Source organism: Pan paniscus, chromosome 16, assembly GCF_029289425.2.
Source record: "Pan paniscus chromosome 16, NHGRI_mPanPan1-v2.0_pri, whole genome shotgun sequence".
Lineage (NCBI taxonomy): Eukaryota > Metazoa > Chordata > Mammalia > Primates > Hominidae > Pan > Pan paniscus.
The window spans coordinates 88,471,446-88,488,870 of record NC_073265.2 but is presented as its reverse complement, the minus strand read 5'-3'; the positions used below and the strand labels follow the sequence as shown (position 1 = coordinate 88,488,870).

At 44.1% G+C, this 17,425-nt stretch overlaps 1 protein-coding gene across 20 annotated transcripts in view; it reads right to left on the bottom strand.

Annotated features, from left to right (window-relative positions):
- IGF1R (insulin like growth factor 1 receptor) overlaps positions 1-17,425 on the bottom strand; it is a 314,682-nt gene that overhangs the window by 21,636 nt on the left and 275,621 nt on the right. For 12 of the 20 annotated variants that reach the window (XM_034939485.3, XM_055098438.2, XM_055098446.2 and 9 more), the window contains 5 exons: positions 13,227-13,329; positions 12,581-12,651; positions 7,840-8,069; positions 7,466-7,576; positions 3,539-3,698 (listed from right to left, as the gene is read on the bottom strand). In XM_034939485.3, the coding sequence (XP_034795376.1) occupies positions 3,539-3,698; positions 7,466-7,576; positions 7,840-8,069; positions 12,581-12,651; positions 13,227-13,329 (675 nt within the window). The remainder of the gene's footprint in view (positions 1-3,538; positions 3,699-7,465; positions 7,577-7,839; positions 8,070-12,580; positions 12,652-13,226; positions 13,330-17,425) is intronic. The other 8 variants (XM_034939486.3, XM_055098452.2, XM_055098450.2 and 5 more) reach the window with 1 other exon arrangement.

The window sequence follows — 17,425 nt, the reverse complement described above, 5'->3', positions numbered from 1 at the left end:
GTCACATGCTGGAGCAGGCACCACTGCTGTCACAGCAGAGGACCCTACACTCATTGTGTGTGGAGAGACGCAAGGCAAGACACAGACACGTCCCACTTTAAGGTGGCCAAATATTAGGGTTTGCAATTTTATAAGGTGGAGACAGTAAGGGATGATTAATCACATGATGAGAAAATACCAAGCAATCTCCACTTTTAATATATTTACAATTTGATTCCCTTAAGAAGTTAATTCCCTTATTGCATTTAAATGAGAGGCAGGCTGAGTGCAGTGACTCAACGCCTGTAATCCCAGCACTTTGGGAGGCCACGACAGGAAGATCGCCTGCGCCCAGGAATTCAAGATCAGCCTGGGCAACATAGCAAGACCCTGTCTGTATAAAAAAATTTAAAAATTAGCCAGTTGTGAGTGGTGGTGTGCGCCTGTGTTCCTAGGTACTTGGGAGGCTAAGGTGGAAGAATCACTTGAGCCCTGGAGGTTGAGGCTGCAGTGAACCATGATCACAACACTGCACTCCAGCTTGGGTGACAGAGTGAGACCCTGTCTTGAGAATAAAAATAAGAAAAAAGGAAGCGGTGTAAAAATTAGAGTCCCACAATTGAAGAAAATATATAGTACTGCAGAGACCACTGGTCATTTACACATGGTTTGAAAACCTGACCAAATAAACAGGAGAGTACAGATGCTTACTTAACTTGGTAGCACTGCCCCACCACTGGAGAAAAGTAAATAATTTCACTGCTTAATCAGGGGGAAAATATTCAGGGTAACAATTCATGATGACAAAAGTACCCAGTAAGATGCCGAAGAGATGCTATTTACGAGGCCCCTGAAGCTATTACTCAATACTGTTTTTCAACATAATCCTCCCACTCATTTTTGAAAATTTCTTCCATTTTCCATGTCTCCAGAAGATGCCACATAATTATGTTTGATGGCAGGCTCGCTTTATAATCCTAAATGATTGCTGCTTTGTCAGATTTTGATTTTGCACTCAATCATACAACCTTTTCTTAAGTGGACTCTTCCGTTCTCCTTCCCAGGAGAAAGGGCTGCTCCACTTTAAAATGCTCATGTATGTCTCTAACTCATGCCACAAAGAGGTAAGGCTACAAAAGCAAACACAAAGAGAACAAAGTTCCTTGGACTTGAACCAACATAATTTACTTGTGCTATGGTAAGAGCCCTCAAACTGCCTCTGGTAAAATTACTTGTCATATTTGTCATCCATGAGACGCCGGGCACTGGGAAAACATCTTGAACCCTTGTGAAGAATAAAAATGAAGTGTGAAAGTGTTATCTGTGAATTAATCCAGGGACACGCAAATAGGGGATGCGCCTTTACTTGCACAAGGTGGAAAAGAAGGAATCCTATTAACAAACACAAACGACCTTCCTCAGCACAAATGAAAAACTTGAAATTCCAGAAAGAAAAAACCATGATTACAAAAAAATCACTATAAATATGCCACATGGTTGAACAGCAAACGTGATCCCTGCTGATTTGGATTTAAAATGGCAATTGGCACAAAAAACACCTCTCCCAGGGTGACGCGCAGTGGGGAGAAACTGAGTTCGCCCCATGTGCCCAGAGGGTGGGAGTAAGACACAGACAGGAACTGCCACCTGGAGAGGCCCTGCCCCGTGCCAGGCACGTGCTGCTGCTTTCCTGCACCAAGTCCTTCTCATAACCCCATGGGGTCTGTTACATTATCACCCTATTTCCGAGGTGAGGAAACTGAGGCTCCCGGATGTAAGGCACCTGGCCCAAGTCTCTCATCCATGAGCGGCAGAACTGGCCCACCTCAGGCCCACCTGGCTCCCCCCTGCACTGGGAAAGGGGAGCTGGCTGGCATTTCCATGGGGACAATGTGAGTTCTACAGAGAGGGAAGGAGAAATGAGCTGGGTGCACCAAGGAAGCCCAGCCAGGGACGCGGGCGGCTCTTTCCTGGGAGCCCTGAGGCAGGACGGCCTCTTGGGACTTCTTTGCCTCTCTGAGGGCTGCCCAGCTTCACAGAGCACCAAACGTGAGGATGTCTCAACGTGCCAAACCTAGGGACACACTGGTGGACCCTGAATGAGGAACTCTGATGACGGAGGGATGTGGGCTCTGGGATATGGTTCCATTTCAATACCTCTAGCTCCTACAGAGTAAAAAGAAAGACACTCACCCCTACTTTAGAAACCATTCTCAGCTGGGTGTGGTGGCTCACGCCTGTAATCTCAGCACTTTGGGAGGCCAAGGTGCGTGGATCACCTGAGGTCAGGAGTTCAAGACCATCCTGGCTAACATGATGAAAACCTGTTTCTACTAAAAATATAAAAAATCAGCTGGGTGTGGTGGCACGCGCCTGTAATCCCAACTAGTCAGGAGGCTGAGGCAGGAGAATCGCTTGAACCTGGGAGGTGGAGGTTGTGGTGAGCCAAGATTGTGCCACTGCACTCCAGCTTGGAAAACAAGAGCAAAACTCCGTCTCAAAAAAAGAAACCGTTCTCTAAAAGATTCTCATTGTTCACCAAAGGGGCTAAAACATTTCATTAAAACATCACTACTAAAGGAAAAAAATATGTTACTAAAGGAAGGTGAACACTTCCAGAAAAGGCAGTTCAAGAACTAGACACAGAGGTCCATTTGAAATAGCTTCTTTTGGGTGTTAAATCTCCCCTGCAGTTTCTCAGGATAAATATTTGGTATTTTTCTAAACTATCATTGTATCATAGTGGGAAGATGAGAATCCTGGTAAAAGCAGGTGGTTTCCTGAGCAGCCCTGATGTTATGTGTGTTTTTATCAGGCAGATTAAAAGACCGAAGTAAAAACACAAACCTAAAGGCTGAAGTGGGTTTTAACCATTGCTCAGAAATTCAATCCAACCCTTTTTTCTGGTGTGACAGTGGGTGGTGGCAACAAGGGAGTCTAACCAGTAGGCTGGTGAGCTAAGAGCAGGACAGTAAGTGTTGTGAGAGAGTGGTCGAGAGCTTGGAGGCTGGCCAGCCCCAGCCGTGAAACCCAGTGAGCAGTGATCGTCCCTCACCTAAGGGACTGCCATGCCAGCTCCTGCCACTGCTCCTGCTCCGTGCAGAGGCTTCGTCATTAGGGCAGCTTGCCTCTTAGAAACCAATGTGGGTCCCTGGAAGGGGAGCAATGCTCCTTAAAAGCTAGGAAAATTGGAGGGATGAATGCAAGGCTGGACAGTGAGTTTTATTCCCAAGTCAAAATCTCCTGAAGACATTGTCTTAATTATTTCTGTAACCAATGCTAAGAGGTGTTCTACCAAGAAATGCCTCAAACGTCTGGAGAGCCAGCCTCAGGGACCGTGCCCAGTACCTGAACCACCATGTCCATGAGCTATCAGCATTGAGACCGACCGTGCCAGGTTTGTGACCATCAACTGGAGACAATCACATCATTCCCAAGAAGAAGTCCGTGCACTCAAGGGACACACTAGAAAACCTCTCCGGGGGCAGACTAATGCTAACAAGGTCCTCAAAACACCTGAGTTTAGTTCTTGCCCAGACCTGGAAAGCTAAGGACACACCTCCGATTTTGACTGTGAAATCTTCGGCTACCATGCAATTCCGGGCAGCAAGGTCTCTGTGGACGAACTTATTGGCGTTGAGGTATGCCATGCCGTCTGCAATCTCTCCGGCCATCTGAATCATCTTGCTCAGGCTTGGAGGTGCTAGGACTGGATTATTCTGTTGGAGATTTAAAAAAATTCACATGAGAATTTTGGATTTTTTTTTCCATGCCAATTTCTTTCGAGGTTTGCATATCATCTTTGTTCAATCTGGGCACTGTGGGTTGTTTATGCTAAGAAACCAGGACTTGCTCGGAAGGAACAAACCATCATGGAGAGCATGGCACCTGCTTGCTCCCCGCAAGCTTATTTGCACTTGTTCCCTGACCACATCAGAGCTGGTGAGGGAAACACCAATTTGCACTCTTTAGGACCAACATTTTCTATTCTGGGTAGGGCAACATTTTTTTAAAGTGAAACAAGCCATTTTTGGTAGTAAGGATTCTCAGTCACTCAAATTCCTATTTGTTTATATGTTCCTTTTATTTCCATCACCAAAGTACAGGTAAGAGGAAGGAGAGCACGTTACAAAGGCTGTGTGGAAGTAAGCAAATGTGTTTCCAAATGGACATGGTATATTTTATTTCCCATAAAAGCATCGTTATAAATTATTTAATCCTTTTCTTTCCCTTCAACCTTCTTCTAAAATACAAAAATACCAGGATTACTGTTTTCACCTTACAATGTGGCATTATTATTTTCTGTGGGCATTACGGAAGACAAGTCCTTGGCAACTGAAGTCCAGCTGAAACTTGTCTTGGAGGAAACCAGGAATAAGTAACAGGGATAAGCATTCCTCTTTGCAGAGGACAGCAACATGCTGGCTTTGGAATTAAAAAGAATTACCCTTAAATAATACATCCATTTAGAAAAAAGTTTTATATAAAACACATGCCCAAGTCTCTCCATCCTAAAACAATCACTAGTCCCTAATTTTAACGTTACCTTTTACTTTTGCATATACAAGTGCAACAGACTCTACCTTGGTTTTCTTGACCACAAAGCATCTCACATAGCACTGCAAAGCCATAGGGCTCTGACAGGTCCCACACTTGCAGGCCAGCCACCAGCTGAGCATGCCCAGGCTTTTCCACATGGGGTATCACAGTGGTTTCACCGATGAGAAGATGACCTGGGGCCACGCACAGAAAGTGCCCAGTGGTGCGTGGCACATAGTCAATGCCCAGTGGATGCTGGCTGCTGCCCTGTGAGGTGCTAGTTTCTACTGAAAGCTAGTATTTGGAATCAGTATAACAACTCCTCGGTACTTCTGGGTTGGTTCTCTACACTTGGTGACACAAACCTTTGAATTCTGAACAGGCTGTCAAAGCTGTCTCTTGGTGACTTAAAACACTTATCATGTGGTTATCTGGGGAAGCAACATTAAGTCACTGGGGGTAAGTCCAAATCACTACTTTTCAGGGCTTTAGATACGTGTGATGCATGAGCAAATATGCACATGAAATGTAAAGTTTATGCTCACAATTCTTAAATATTACAGTATGACCTATATGTGTTATGAAGTGGTCATTTATAATTGCCGTGAACAACAGAATCAACAAAAGCACTCAACTTTAAGCATGGAGAAAGATAGAGGGCTGAAATTTTGTCAGTTCATGGTGTTACACTGCCATTCTTTCCTTTAATTTGGTTAGAGCTATTTAAGACAAGTATACATATACACCTACTCGTAGTGAGATATGTAAGTGAAACTTGGTCGGGGGAGCAGGTTGAATATAATGAAACTGCAGGGTAAGTGCGCACACTTTAATACTTGACATGAGCTAGAAAGAAAAAGTTTAAATCTGACCAATCTAAAGGTGAATTTTAGTTCTGAAAGGGACTTCAGTAATCTTGTCCTACCCTCTTATTTTATATTGAGGACACTGAGGCCCAGGAACCTGCGGCGGCTGTCTGAGGACCACAGGCAGCCAGCCGCAGAGCCAGGACCAAGGCCATGTGTTCTGAATTTTTATTCTGTGCCTGAAACTGGGGAGGAAGGGAGTGAGTTTCGGACTTTTCAGAGGTGCCTCAATCGATGCTGGCAAGAAATACTCTGCCAGATCTCCAGTCACCTATTTCATCAAGCTTTTCTCCTTCATGCTGTTTTGTGTATTAAAGTGAACCAAGGGCCAGGCGCAGCGGCTCACACCTGTAATCCCAGCACTTTGGGAGGCTGAGGTGGGTGGATCACCTGAGGTCAGGAGTTCAAGACCAGCCTGGCCAACATGGTGAAACCCCGTCTCTACTAAAAATACAAAAATTAGGTGGGCATGGTGGTGCACACCTGTAATCCCAGCTACTTGGGAGACTGAGGCAGGAGAATCGCTTGAACCCAGGTGGTGGAGGTTGCAGTGAGCTGAGATCATGCCACTGCACCCCAGCCTGGGCAACAGAGCAAAACTCCATCTCGAAAGAAAGAGAATGAGAGAGACACAGAGAGGGCCAGAGAAAGTAAGTGAGTGAACCAGGAAGAGGCACTAACACCCAGGGGTGCTGGGGACCAATGCTTGGCAGAACAGAGGGTGGGAGTTTTGTAAACCATCCTGCTTGAAGCCCCAGTCCACACTTGGCCCCAAACACCATGTGCTGTAAATAAATGAAGTCATATGTGAACAGGTGTTTGGAACTAAAATTAAGAAACTGTCACTTGGGAGATGATTAAGTTGCCGATTCAAAGAACATTAAAAAAAAAAAATTAAGCCCAAATGAAGAACGGCAAAAGAATTTCTAAAGGGGCTGAGAAGGGGAAGTTACTGCTTCTAAGGAATAAAAGCAGACACACTGCTTACCCAGTAAGTAGCAAAGTAAGGGTCAAAGACTTCAGACCCACGGAGGCAACCCAATGAAAACTCAGTTCTTGCTGGCTTTATTTCTCAGCATTTATCTCCCAGTTTATTTGTAGAATTAATTACTCAAAAGTCAGGCCCGCATATGTTAAAAAGCTGGCCTGTGGGTTAATACTACAGAGGCGGGAGACACCACGGTGACTTTTAATGAAAAATTGCATAGGACTTTAGCAGGTTTAGAATTGGAAGCTCATAACCCAAAGTGAAATTTTTAGGAAACTAAGCAGAAATCCTGCAGCTGAGGTGGGATCATTCATTCAAAAGCGCAAGCAGGACACTGACTCTGGATCAATCCTGAAACGTGGACGTAGAGTCTGAGGAAACCAGATTCCCAGTGGCAAAGACAAGGACGGCCAACAATGCCGGGGAAGGGGACTGTGTGTGGGGAGGGGTTTATGAATGAGTGCACATCTTGCGCACAGAGCTGGGTGGGAAATCACCCAGCAACTTCCCAGATGCAAGGGCAAGAATCCAGGCAGCTTAACCTTGAACTGTAACACACATTTATTGACAGAGTGCCTGCCACAAATGCGGCCCTGAGCCACACACTTGGACTGAGATGAAAAGCTAAACACAACGGGGTGGAGGGGGGACACACTCCAACAACAGCACAACACAACATAACGAGAGAGAACACATACGAGGATGTGAGTCAAGCGCATCGAGAAGTTAGCAGAGGAGATAGCTACTGGAGTGGGGCAGGAAAGCTTTGGGGAGGGAGTGGCGCTGGCCTGGCTTGGCAGGTGGACACTGATGTGGGGAGGGGACTGGGGGTGGAGGGAATGCAGGAACAAAGGCACAGAGGGGCTTAGCAGAGGGGATCCAAGGAACAGGAAATTCCCCTCAAGAAGATCAGAGTCTGACTCTAGTTGGGGAAATCCTTTGCATAAATGACCTACAACTGAGCATGCAGTAAGAAACACTGGATGCTGGAAAGTAAACTGATTTAAAGACGCAGCATTTCCTTGCAGGGAGATTGTAAAGGAAAAGAAAGCAGGCCAGGCAACATGCAATACCGGTGGAAATGAAAACTGACCTCCATTTCTGGCCTCAGAGACCGGAGATAACTTTTGAGATCGCCCCGTGTCATCAGTTCCATGATGACCAGTGTTGGCTGGCCTTGGGACACCACACCCAGCAATCGCACCTGGGAGGAATAAAAAAGAGAAAGACTCAGAGGGTCAGGGTGGCCCTTGCTGGTGCCTGTGTTGTCTGGAACTGTCTCTGTGGTGCTGCGGCCGGGTCTGAGCACAGGGGTCTGAAGGTAACGGTGAGGTAATGGGGTAACTATCCAGAAGGCAAAGGCAAGACACCAAACCCACGGGTACATGCAGCCAAGAACATGCTGGGAGGCTTGTGTGATACCCTCTCCCTGTGCTGCATTTTGGCTTTTCAGGAACTTTCTCTTACCACATGGTGACAATTGAACTCCTTCATCACAGAAGCTTCGTTGAGAAACTCAATCCTTTCACGCATGCTTGCGGCCTCGTTCACTGTTTTAATGGCCACTCTGGTTTCAGGTTCATCTTTCACCACACCCTTGGCAACTCCTTCATAGACCATCCCAAACGACCCCTGCCCAAGTTCCCGGCTCATGGTGATCTTCTCCCGAGCCACCTCCCACTCATCGGGAACGTACACTGGAGAAGAAACCGTAATTAAAGCAGGTACAGAAACAAGCCCTTAGACAGAACGTGCTTTGGGGGAACTCTAAGCCAAAGAATATAAGATGCTGCTTCCTTAAACCCACAGAGAATACCAGGAGGCGATGGCATGGCTTGCTGTCAACTTTCCACATGCTATAGATTTGAGTAAGAAAACTGTATAGTCAGTACTAGTATTTCAGATCTCTGAGGATTTCAAGATAATTTGAGGATACTAACAGATAGAAGGACCAGAACAAAGCAAGGAAGTCTAGTATAGGAAAGAAAGCAGTTGTTTTTTAAAAATTTCTTTTCATCACATAAAAATACATTTTTGAAAAAAACAAATTAACCACAGGGGATTGAGAAACTGAATGAAATGGTCAAGCAGGATTTTACCCATCTTCACCAACAGATTAAAATGCAAATGTAGAAAGGAGGAGAGTAGTAGGGAGAGGGAAGAGTTCTTGTGCTGGGTTGGGAAGAAGGCCAGAGTCACATATGAGAGGTGGTGATGGTGCATGTGAGGTCCTACTTCTTGGATGAATCCAAAAGAGGTGTCAGGGTCCTCAACACAGATGCTGTGCCTGGGCTATCTAACATGGCAGCTGGTCCCTACATGGGACTGCTGAGCTTTCCATGTGGCTAGTCCAATTTGAGACATGCACATGGGATTTCAAAGATTAGACAAAAAAAAAAAAAAAAGTGAAATATTTAGGTAACTTTAATACTGACTCCATGTTAAAATGGATATTTTGGATATACTGGGTTACATGAAACGTATTATTGGAACTAAAAAACATTATTAAAATGCATTTGATGTGTTTCTTTTTACTTTTAAAAAATACGGCTACTAGAAAATTTGCGGTTACAAAGCTGAACTGCATTATTGGTAGGATTACTCTAGTCCAAGTGTCCCCCAGCCTTGGCTTTGATGGCTGGATCCCTGATGAGGCGCAGAAGCAACTGAGCTCTGAGACTGAGGGAGAGACCTGGTGGTGCCCAGTGTGGACAGGCAATTAGGCAGCGGACGAGCAGAGGCATTTCCAGGGCTCTGGCCTGGGCTCTGTGAACTCAGGGACCTTGACCAATGGGTAGAGATTTGGGAGGAATGCACAGTAGATACCAAGCCTGAATAGGATTTCTTCTCCAGTTTCTGTTTCTGTTTAGATTCGATCTGGTTTAAGAAAATAAATGGGCCGTGTGCGGTGGCTCATGCCTGTAATCGTAGGCCAAGATGGGAGGATCGCTTGAGCCCAGGAATTTGAGACCAGCCTGGGCAACATGGCAAAACACTGTCTCTATTAAAAAAGTAGCCAGGTGTGATGGCACACACCTGGAATCCCAGCTACTCAGGGGGCTGAGGCAGGAGAATCGCCTGAGCCCCGGAGGTTGAGGCTACAGGGAGCTGAGACTGCACCACTGCACTCCAGCCTGGGCAACAGAGTGAGAATCTGTCTCAAAAAAATGAATGAATGAATAAATAAATATTTCTATGCAGGAAGGAAGGCAAAACCAAGAGAAAGAAAGGAAAAAGGTTGGAAAGAAAGAAAACAAAACCAAACAGAGGCTCAATTCTACACCTCCAAATGGGTAGGGTAAAAATGAAAATAAAATCAACCTGTTCCATAAGATCCATATGAAATGTCAGTAATTCCTCTGATGCTGTGTGGTAATGTCCTTGCCTGACGGGACCTGCCACCAGGCTCTACCACACACTGACTGTGGGAAGGAGGTGGTCCTGGCTCAGAAAGGAGGTGGAGAAGGTGCCTGTTTTTGCTTTCATGCTTTCAGATGCTGACCCTGGGCCTGTGGCTGGATGTGAGAGGCTGACAGCTGTATCCTAACATCTCCATATCCCAACTATCGACCTTTAAGTGATGTCCCAAAGGAGAGATGTTTATTATAAATTAGGCCCAGGAGGGGCACCATCAATTTAGACCTCTGAGGGGTGTCCAATATGAACTTCATTAATAATCTTGTTTTCTTTCCTACACATTTTTGTATTTCATAGTACATATGTTTCAAGGGTTTCACGAATGGAACTCTGCCCTCCAGCTGGCACAGGTGGCTTGCACCCCTGAAGAAGAGGCGGGTGCTTGTCAGGGGAGAGTAAGTATGCAAGACAACCCAGGAGACAAGGCTCTTCACAATGCGCCTCAGAAAGTGTAAAGAGTTCACTGTCTCCAGCCATTTATTTCTGAGAATCCAGGCTTGCTTTTAATCAGAATTAACTGTTTAGCCTGCCATAAAACATGGAGTTGAAACTAATCACATTCATTTCCTGGGAGGTCCCTGAAGTCAATACGCTCAATCCTTTTCTCTAAATTCAACCCAACGGCTCCGACTTTAAGCAGCCGTCCCCCCAGTGCCACCAGCCAGGAGCGGTTTCTGTGCACAATGTTATCAGCACTTTCCTGTAGGGGATTTTCAATGTACTCTGGAGAATGGTGACATGCAGATTATAGCTTTGGGAAAAAGAAGTTTTTAAAGCACTTTTGAACTGCAATGTCATTTTTTTGCCCCTCGAGGAAACTGGCTATAAGGTGCTTGTCAAAGGCCGAATAAATTAAGTTCAAATAAGGTGACACTGTTCCCACCTGTCGACCTGGGTGGCAATAAGTTTGTTTTTGTTGTAATGAAGTACCAAGACATATCATGAAAACATTCTAGAAGGACACAAAATGTGAATTCAAGTCATGAGAGCCATGAGAATCTGAATTTGTTGTATTGATGCTTTCTCTTCCTGGACACTTCACAGTCAAAAGCTACACACACCAACCTCTAGTGCCGCATTTCAAAGCAGAATAGCTTCTCTGGTAGAGTCACAGTCCACCCTCACAGAGGGGGAAAGTGGTCTTGCCTTGTTCTTATCAATTCCATTATCTGGGATGACTCCCTTCCTTACTGATTTTCTTTTTAGAAGCCATTATTCTTACAAACAATGCATATCTATCTTCTTGCTGGATTTTAACAGCCAGTCTCGCTCTACAGGCTGTAGTGCAGTGGTGGGATTCTAGCTCACTGCAGCTCTTGGGCTCAGGTAATCCTTTCACCTCAGTCTCCCGAGTAGCTGGGACTACAGGTGCATTCGACCACATCTGGCTTTTTTTTTTTTTTTTAAGGGAAAGATCCTCTCCACAAGTAACAACTCTTGTAAGTGTGGTGTGCATCCGTCCAGAATGTTCTCTCTGCCTTATATACACACACTACAGAAGTATGTATATATATATTACTATTAAAAAACCAACTTTGTGAGACCTTTAGGTAGACAGAAATAATGTCATTATTCTGCACCTGATTCCCATTCAGAGGAGGCTGCTTTTGATTGACTTTACTATAAACTGAATTAGAAATTATTAAAGAAACAATAGTAAAACCCTACATAGTATAACGGTGTTTTCACATTATTAAAGTATTTTCTTATGTTTTCTTATTTGATCACAATAATTAGAATAATCATGTCTCTTTATTTCACATCTCCTGCATCTACTTTCACTTCTCCCGAGGCAAGAAGACAGCAAACACTTTTTCTAAACGTACTCACTCAACATCATGCACTTATTTATTCATTTGATGAATCCGGTCCAGCCCCTCCTGAGGGCTGTTTCCTTGCCTGCCCGGGGGACCTCACAGCCCTTTCCACAGTGATTCCATTCTCCTCCTGACTTCTCAACTGTCTAACTATGTGAGCCTGCACAAGTTTTTCCCAGAGTTCATTTCCTCACCTGCAGATGTGCATTAAGAAAACTCACATTGCAGGGGTTTAAGAAACAAATGGGATGGTGTTTGTAAAAGCCCCTAGCAAAGTGCCAGTTAAGGGTCCTAGGTATCACTGGACTCAGTGACCAACCCCTCACCCTAATCCGACTCACTCAAAAGGTCTGGATATAAAAATGCTAGAAACAAAAGAGCAAAAAAGGAAATAACCATTGAGGATCACCCAACTTCCATGTCAGACCTTCCCAGCCACTTAACTGAATGGCCCTCATTAGTTATTACCAAGGGGAATGTGAATGAGCCACGAGCGTATGACCCTAGTCGGAAAGGAATGACAGAAAAATTCCATGATTTAAAAAAAGCAGAGCTGTAATTCATCAAAGACAATTATAATGAGATGATACTCAAGCTGAAACTAGTTTAAAAGGACTGTTTTGTCAGCTGCAGCATATCCTCTGACTAGATGTTAACAATTAAAAAGCTGTTTTCATTCTAGCATAACATCTCAAGCAATTAAATAAATTGATTACTGCGCTGGCCACATTCATCTCTAAAGCCTGTGTTTCCTTGGGGCACCCCATACAGTCCCACAAGTTTTGACATATTCACTGAACTGCTAAAAACTTTGATTAAAAAAGAAAGAAAGAAATATTAATGAAGACAGATCCAAGGCCAAAGGTAGCTCAAAATAATGCAAACCTCCTTCCTTTCCCAAATTAGCAACCCTCCTGAAAGCTCCCGATCTACCTGCCCTGCACGCTGGCAGTGCTGGTGGCCCGGACTCTTACCATCAGCAGCGCTGAAGTACTCCGGGTTCACAGAGGCATACAGCACTCCATTCCCCAGCCTGCTGTTATTTCTGTCAAAAAGATTAAATTCACGTTAACAAAACCCCACCTCCATACATTCCTGTATATACTTTCATCTTCGCTACAACAGTTTCATTTATCCTCTCTCACACGGTATCAGAACAGAATGGGGAGAGCTTACTGTTTACAGCAGCTCTTGTCTACACTCCCAATTCAGGCCTGGGTGAGCCAGCAGACATTTGCTAACACATCTTCTGGCTTCCTCAGTAGCCTGAGATTAGCGCTTTGTAAGAAACATCTGTTTCTTTACTTCATTGGAAATAAAAAGGCTTATTTGATTGGGAAGGCTAGCGCATCGCATTTGGAAAAGTATGCACCAAACAGCAGTATCTGTATACCAGAAAAGCCAGCCAGGGGAAGGTCTGTACCATAGAAAAATTATTTTGGCTGTTGTTAAAATCATTAGAAAAGGTTCTCTTTTCCTGGAAGAACATTTGATGGGAAAATCAGGTTTTCCAGTCCATAAAATATTTCCTTGAAATCTTCAAAAATATCACCTTCACTCACATTCAAATCATCAAACCGCTCAGCCACAGAAAGTGTCATAACTTTGCACATCACTGACCTCTTTCTATGGAAGACGTACAGCATAATCACCAACCCTCCCACGATCAACAGGACAGCGACGGGCAGAGCGATGATCAGATGGATGAAGTTTTCATATCCTGCTGCAGCAAAGAGGAGGAAACGACAAAATATCAGCAGGTGAACAATCTGCTCATTTCATTTCTTCACATTCAGTCGTTCAGTCAGAAGTATGAAAAAATACCGGTATATTCGTTTACTCCCCATCATACAGTAAGAATTCCTGAAGGTAAATGGTGTCAGAAATAGAACATGGCAAACAAACAATTATTTGAAAAAAGAGTAAATATGTGCAGACTGAGGCATATACTCATTTTTTAAAGTACAGTATATTCCGGTGTAATAGTTTCAATGATAGACTGAAGAAAAATAATCTTTGTATGCAGTTTAATGACTGTTAGTGAAAATGCATACATTTGACACTAATTTCCCACACCCCACAGAATGTTCCAGGGTTTGGTCCATGTCCCCAGTACCCAGCCTAGCATCTGCCATACAAGAGTTGGTTCTGTTGGTAAGCGGTCTTTGTGATCTCACACCTGTAAAAGGACTCAAATGCTTGCAGCAGCAAGCATTCTATTTCTAATAAATAGAATGAAAATTTCTATTCATTTTCATAAAATGAATAGAAATTCTTACATCTATGTACAGTCTACATCTATGTATAGGTCAAGTCCTGCTGGCCTCAATCTTTGAGATAGTTCCATAGACAATTTAAAATAAACACACACACACATGCACACACTGGACGGCACCCCTTTCCAATGCCGCTGCAGACATTTGAGTCCTGTTACAAGTCTAAGACCACAGAAGCCACTGATCATCAGAACCAGCACTTGTATGGCAGATGCTAGGCTGGGCACCAGGCACATGGACCCATACCCTGGAACATTCTGTGGGACATGGGAAATTAGTGTCAACAGGTAGCATGACAACTAGAAAAGTGGACTTCACATATGGCAACAATTCAGAGAGGAAGGGAGAGGAGAGAAGGGAGTCGAGGGCACCTCCCCAAGGGAAAACTTCTTTATGATATGCTTTCCCTGGGGGTTGTGGGGAAATGGCTTTCCTAGAAAATGATGATACTGGAGAGAAGTCAGGGCCAGCTCACAAGGGACCCAGCCCAAGCTAAGCAGTTTCACCCTCATTCTGCAGATTAAAAGGAGTCAGCGAAAGCTTTCAGGCCCAGCAATGAACTGATCAGATTCGAGTTCCAGGGAAATGGCTGTGCTGAAGACAGACGGAGGGACCTGGCAGTATGAGAAGGCACTGTCATGTCTTGGAGAATTGGGGGGACATGCCATGTCTCCAGGGCATGCTCTGCATTACCCGGTTCAGACCTACAAAGAAGTCACTGATCCTTGTCTTTACACCAGGCAGACTCACAGAGATGATCTGGCTTGGTAAGTCATGGCCCCAGGATGAGGCTCATACAGTATGACAGCTCATACCATCCCCCCAGGGCGAGTGCCCTGGAGTCTGAGCTGTGGCGGTGCTGGTGGTGACAGAGGGCTGGATTCCAGAGACATTTAAGAGGCAGAATCCATGAGGCTTGGGTTGGAATGAAAAAGGGGTGGCTGGACAGAAAGAAGAGTGAAGGATGCTGTGAGGTTCCTGGCTTGGGTAACAAATGGATTACAAGGCCACTGACTGAGCTAAGGAGCAAAGGACAGAAGAGGCCTTTCAAGGGCAACAACTGTGATTTTGGTTTTGGCACAAGGAATCTGAGACCTCTCTGAGACATCCAAATACAGATGTCTATGTGGAAATGGGCCTGGAATCACTGGGGATCAAGTAAACATTAATCGTAAGTCCCCTATCAATGATTATTTTGCCATGAAAAACTGTGATCATGGTTACTCTTTAAAGACTACTACAGCTATTTTAATTTTTAAAATTAGAAGTATTTTAATCGAAGAAAAAAGATATTTTTATTGATATTATATCTCTCAAAATGGATGCAGGCTCCAGCATTTTGCAATTCCTAAAAACACTCAGAGGTGATCATTACCAACGGAAAGCTGGCAGATTTTTCTTTCTTCCCCCGAGGCCCTTATAGCACTGTTTATATCACTTATACTACTGGTCAGGCTGTACTGTGTTCTTTTTGAGTTTCACATTTCAACAGGGACATGGAGAAAATGGAACACATCCAGAGAATAACAAAAATGATTAAATGGCTAGGAAATTGGTGTATGATATTGGGCTACAAGAAAAGGCCAAAAGACCTGAGATTATTTCATCTGGAAAAGAGAAGTCTGAGGAGTAATTTAATAGTATTCAGGCACACAAGGAGTTCCTAAAAGGAAGGCAGTTGCCTGAAAGCTTCCAAACCTTCCATCTCCTCTGAGGATTAAATAAGAGGAAATGAGACTAAACTGTAGCAGGACAGAGTCTTGTCTGACATAAGGAAAAATTTCTCAACAGTAAGGCCAGCACGCAGATCCAATTTCCCTGCAGTATGTGATAACATCTGCTGGAAAAATTCTATCAGAAGGACTCCCGATTTCCCACTGGCATCCTGGCACTTACAAGGTTAAAAATGGAGCAGCAAAGGCAGACAGGAACATGTCATGTCACCAAAACAAGCTGAGTTCACTCAACCCCAGAAGCCAAGGTTGCTGTTTCACAGATCACAGACCCCCAAACTAGGATCTGTTTCCAGGAGATGGAGGGGAGGAAAAAGAGGAGGGAAGGAGGCTGGGGAGAGAAAGAGAGAAAGCAAGCAAGCCACTGCTCTGGACAAGGCTGCAGGAATATTATGAAGGTTCTAGGCGCTGCAAAGGTGGCACAGACTAACTGGTGAGACTAGGTTAACTGGACTAGATGGGAGAATTCAGACTATTTTAATTGACAAAATTATCTGCCTAAACATCCATTTACCCCTAAAAATCTGAACCCAGGAACAGTGCCAGGCACATAAAATGTTGGCTCAAGATTTGCAGTTCTATTCACCCCATCCTGCTTTTGCTGTCTGTATTAGGATTTTCAGATATCACAAACAGATTAGAATATCTGGTGCTGACCAGGTGACTACTGGAGATCTTTTTTTTTTTAAATTAATTAATTTTAATATACAAATAAAAATTGTATATTTATCATGTACAACATATTGTTTTGAAATATGCATACATTGTACAACAGCTGAATGAGCCTAATTAACATATGTATTACATCACATTTTTTTGTGTGGTGAGAACACTTAAAATCTATTGTCTCAGCAATTTTTAAGAATACATCATTATTGCTGTCATCATGTTGTACAATATATCTATTGAACTTATTCCTCCTATCTAACTGAAATTTTGTATCCTTTGACTAACATCTCCCCAAATCTGCTCCCTCACCCTCAGCCCCTGGTAACCTCCATTCTACTCTCCATGAGCTTAACTTCTTAGATTCCGCGTTACCAGAAAGATCATGTGGTATTTCTCCTTCTGTGTCTGGCTTATTTAACTTAACATCATGTCCTCCAGGTTCATCCAGGTTGCCACAAACGACATTTTTCTTTTCTAATTTATGGTAGAATAGTATTCTATAATGTATATGTACCAGGTTTTCTTTATCCATTCATATACATAGTGATGGACATCAGGTGGATTCCATGTCCTGGCCACTGTGAATAGTGCTGCAGTGAACATGGGAGTGCAGAGAGCTGTTTGACATACCTATTTCACTGCCTTTGGAAATATACTAGAAGTGAGACTGCTGGACCTATTGAGTGCGCTGTTTTTTGTTTTTTTTCCTTTTTTCTTGAGATGGAGTTCTGCTCTGTCACCCAGGCTGGAGTGCAGTGACATATCTTGGCTCACTGCAACCTCTGCCTCCCAGGTTCAAGAAAGTCTCTTGCCTCAACCTCCCAAGTAGCTGGGATTACAGGCGTGTACCACTACCCCCAACTAATTTTTGTATTTTTAGTAGAGACGGGGTTTCACCCATGTTGGCCAGGCTAGTCTCAAACTCCTGACCTCAAGAGATCCACCCACCTTGGCCTCCCAAAGTGCTAGGATTACAGGCGTGAGCCACTGCACCCAGTGGAGTGCATGTTTTAACCTAACTCCAGATGTGAGTAGCAGAAATGTGGACACCAGGAAAGATCAGCCCACTAGACCCAAAAGTGTTACCACTAAGCGAGGCTGCATTGCTGTTTTATGTGTTATGCCAAATTTGATCCCATTC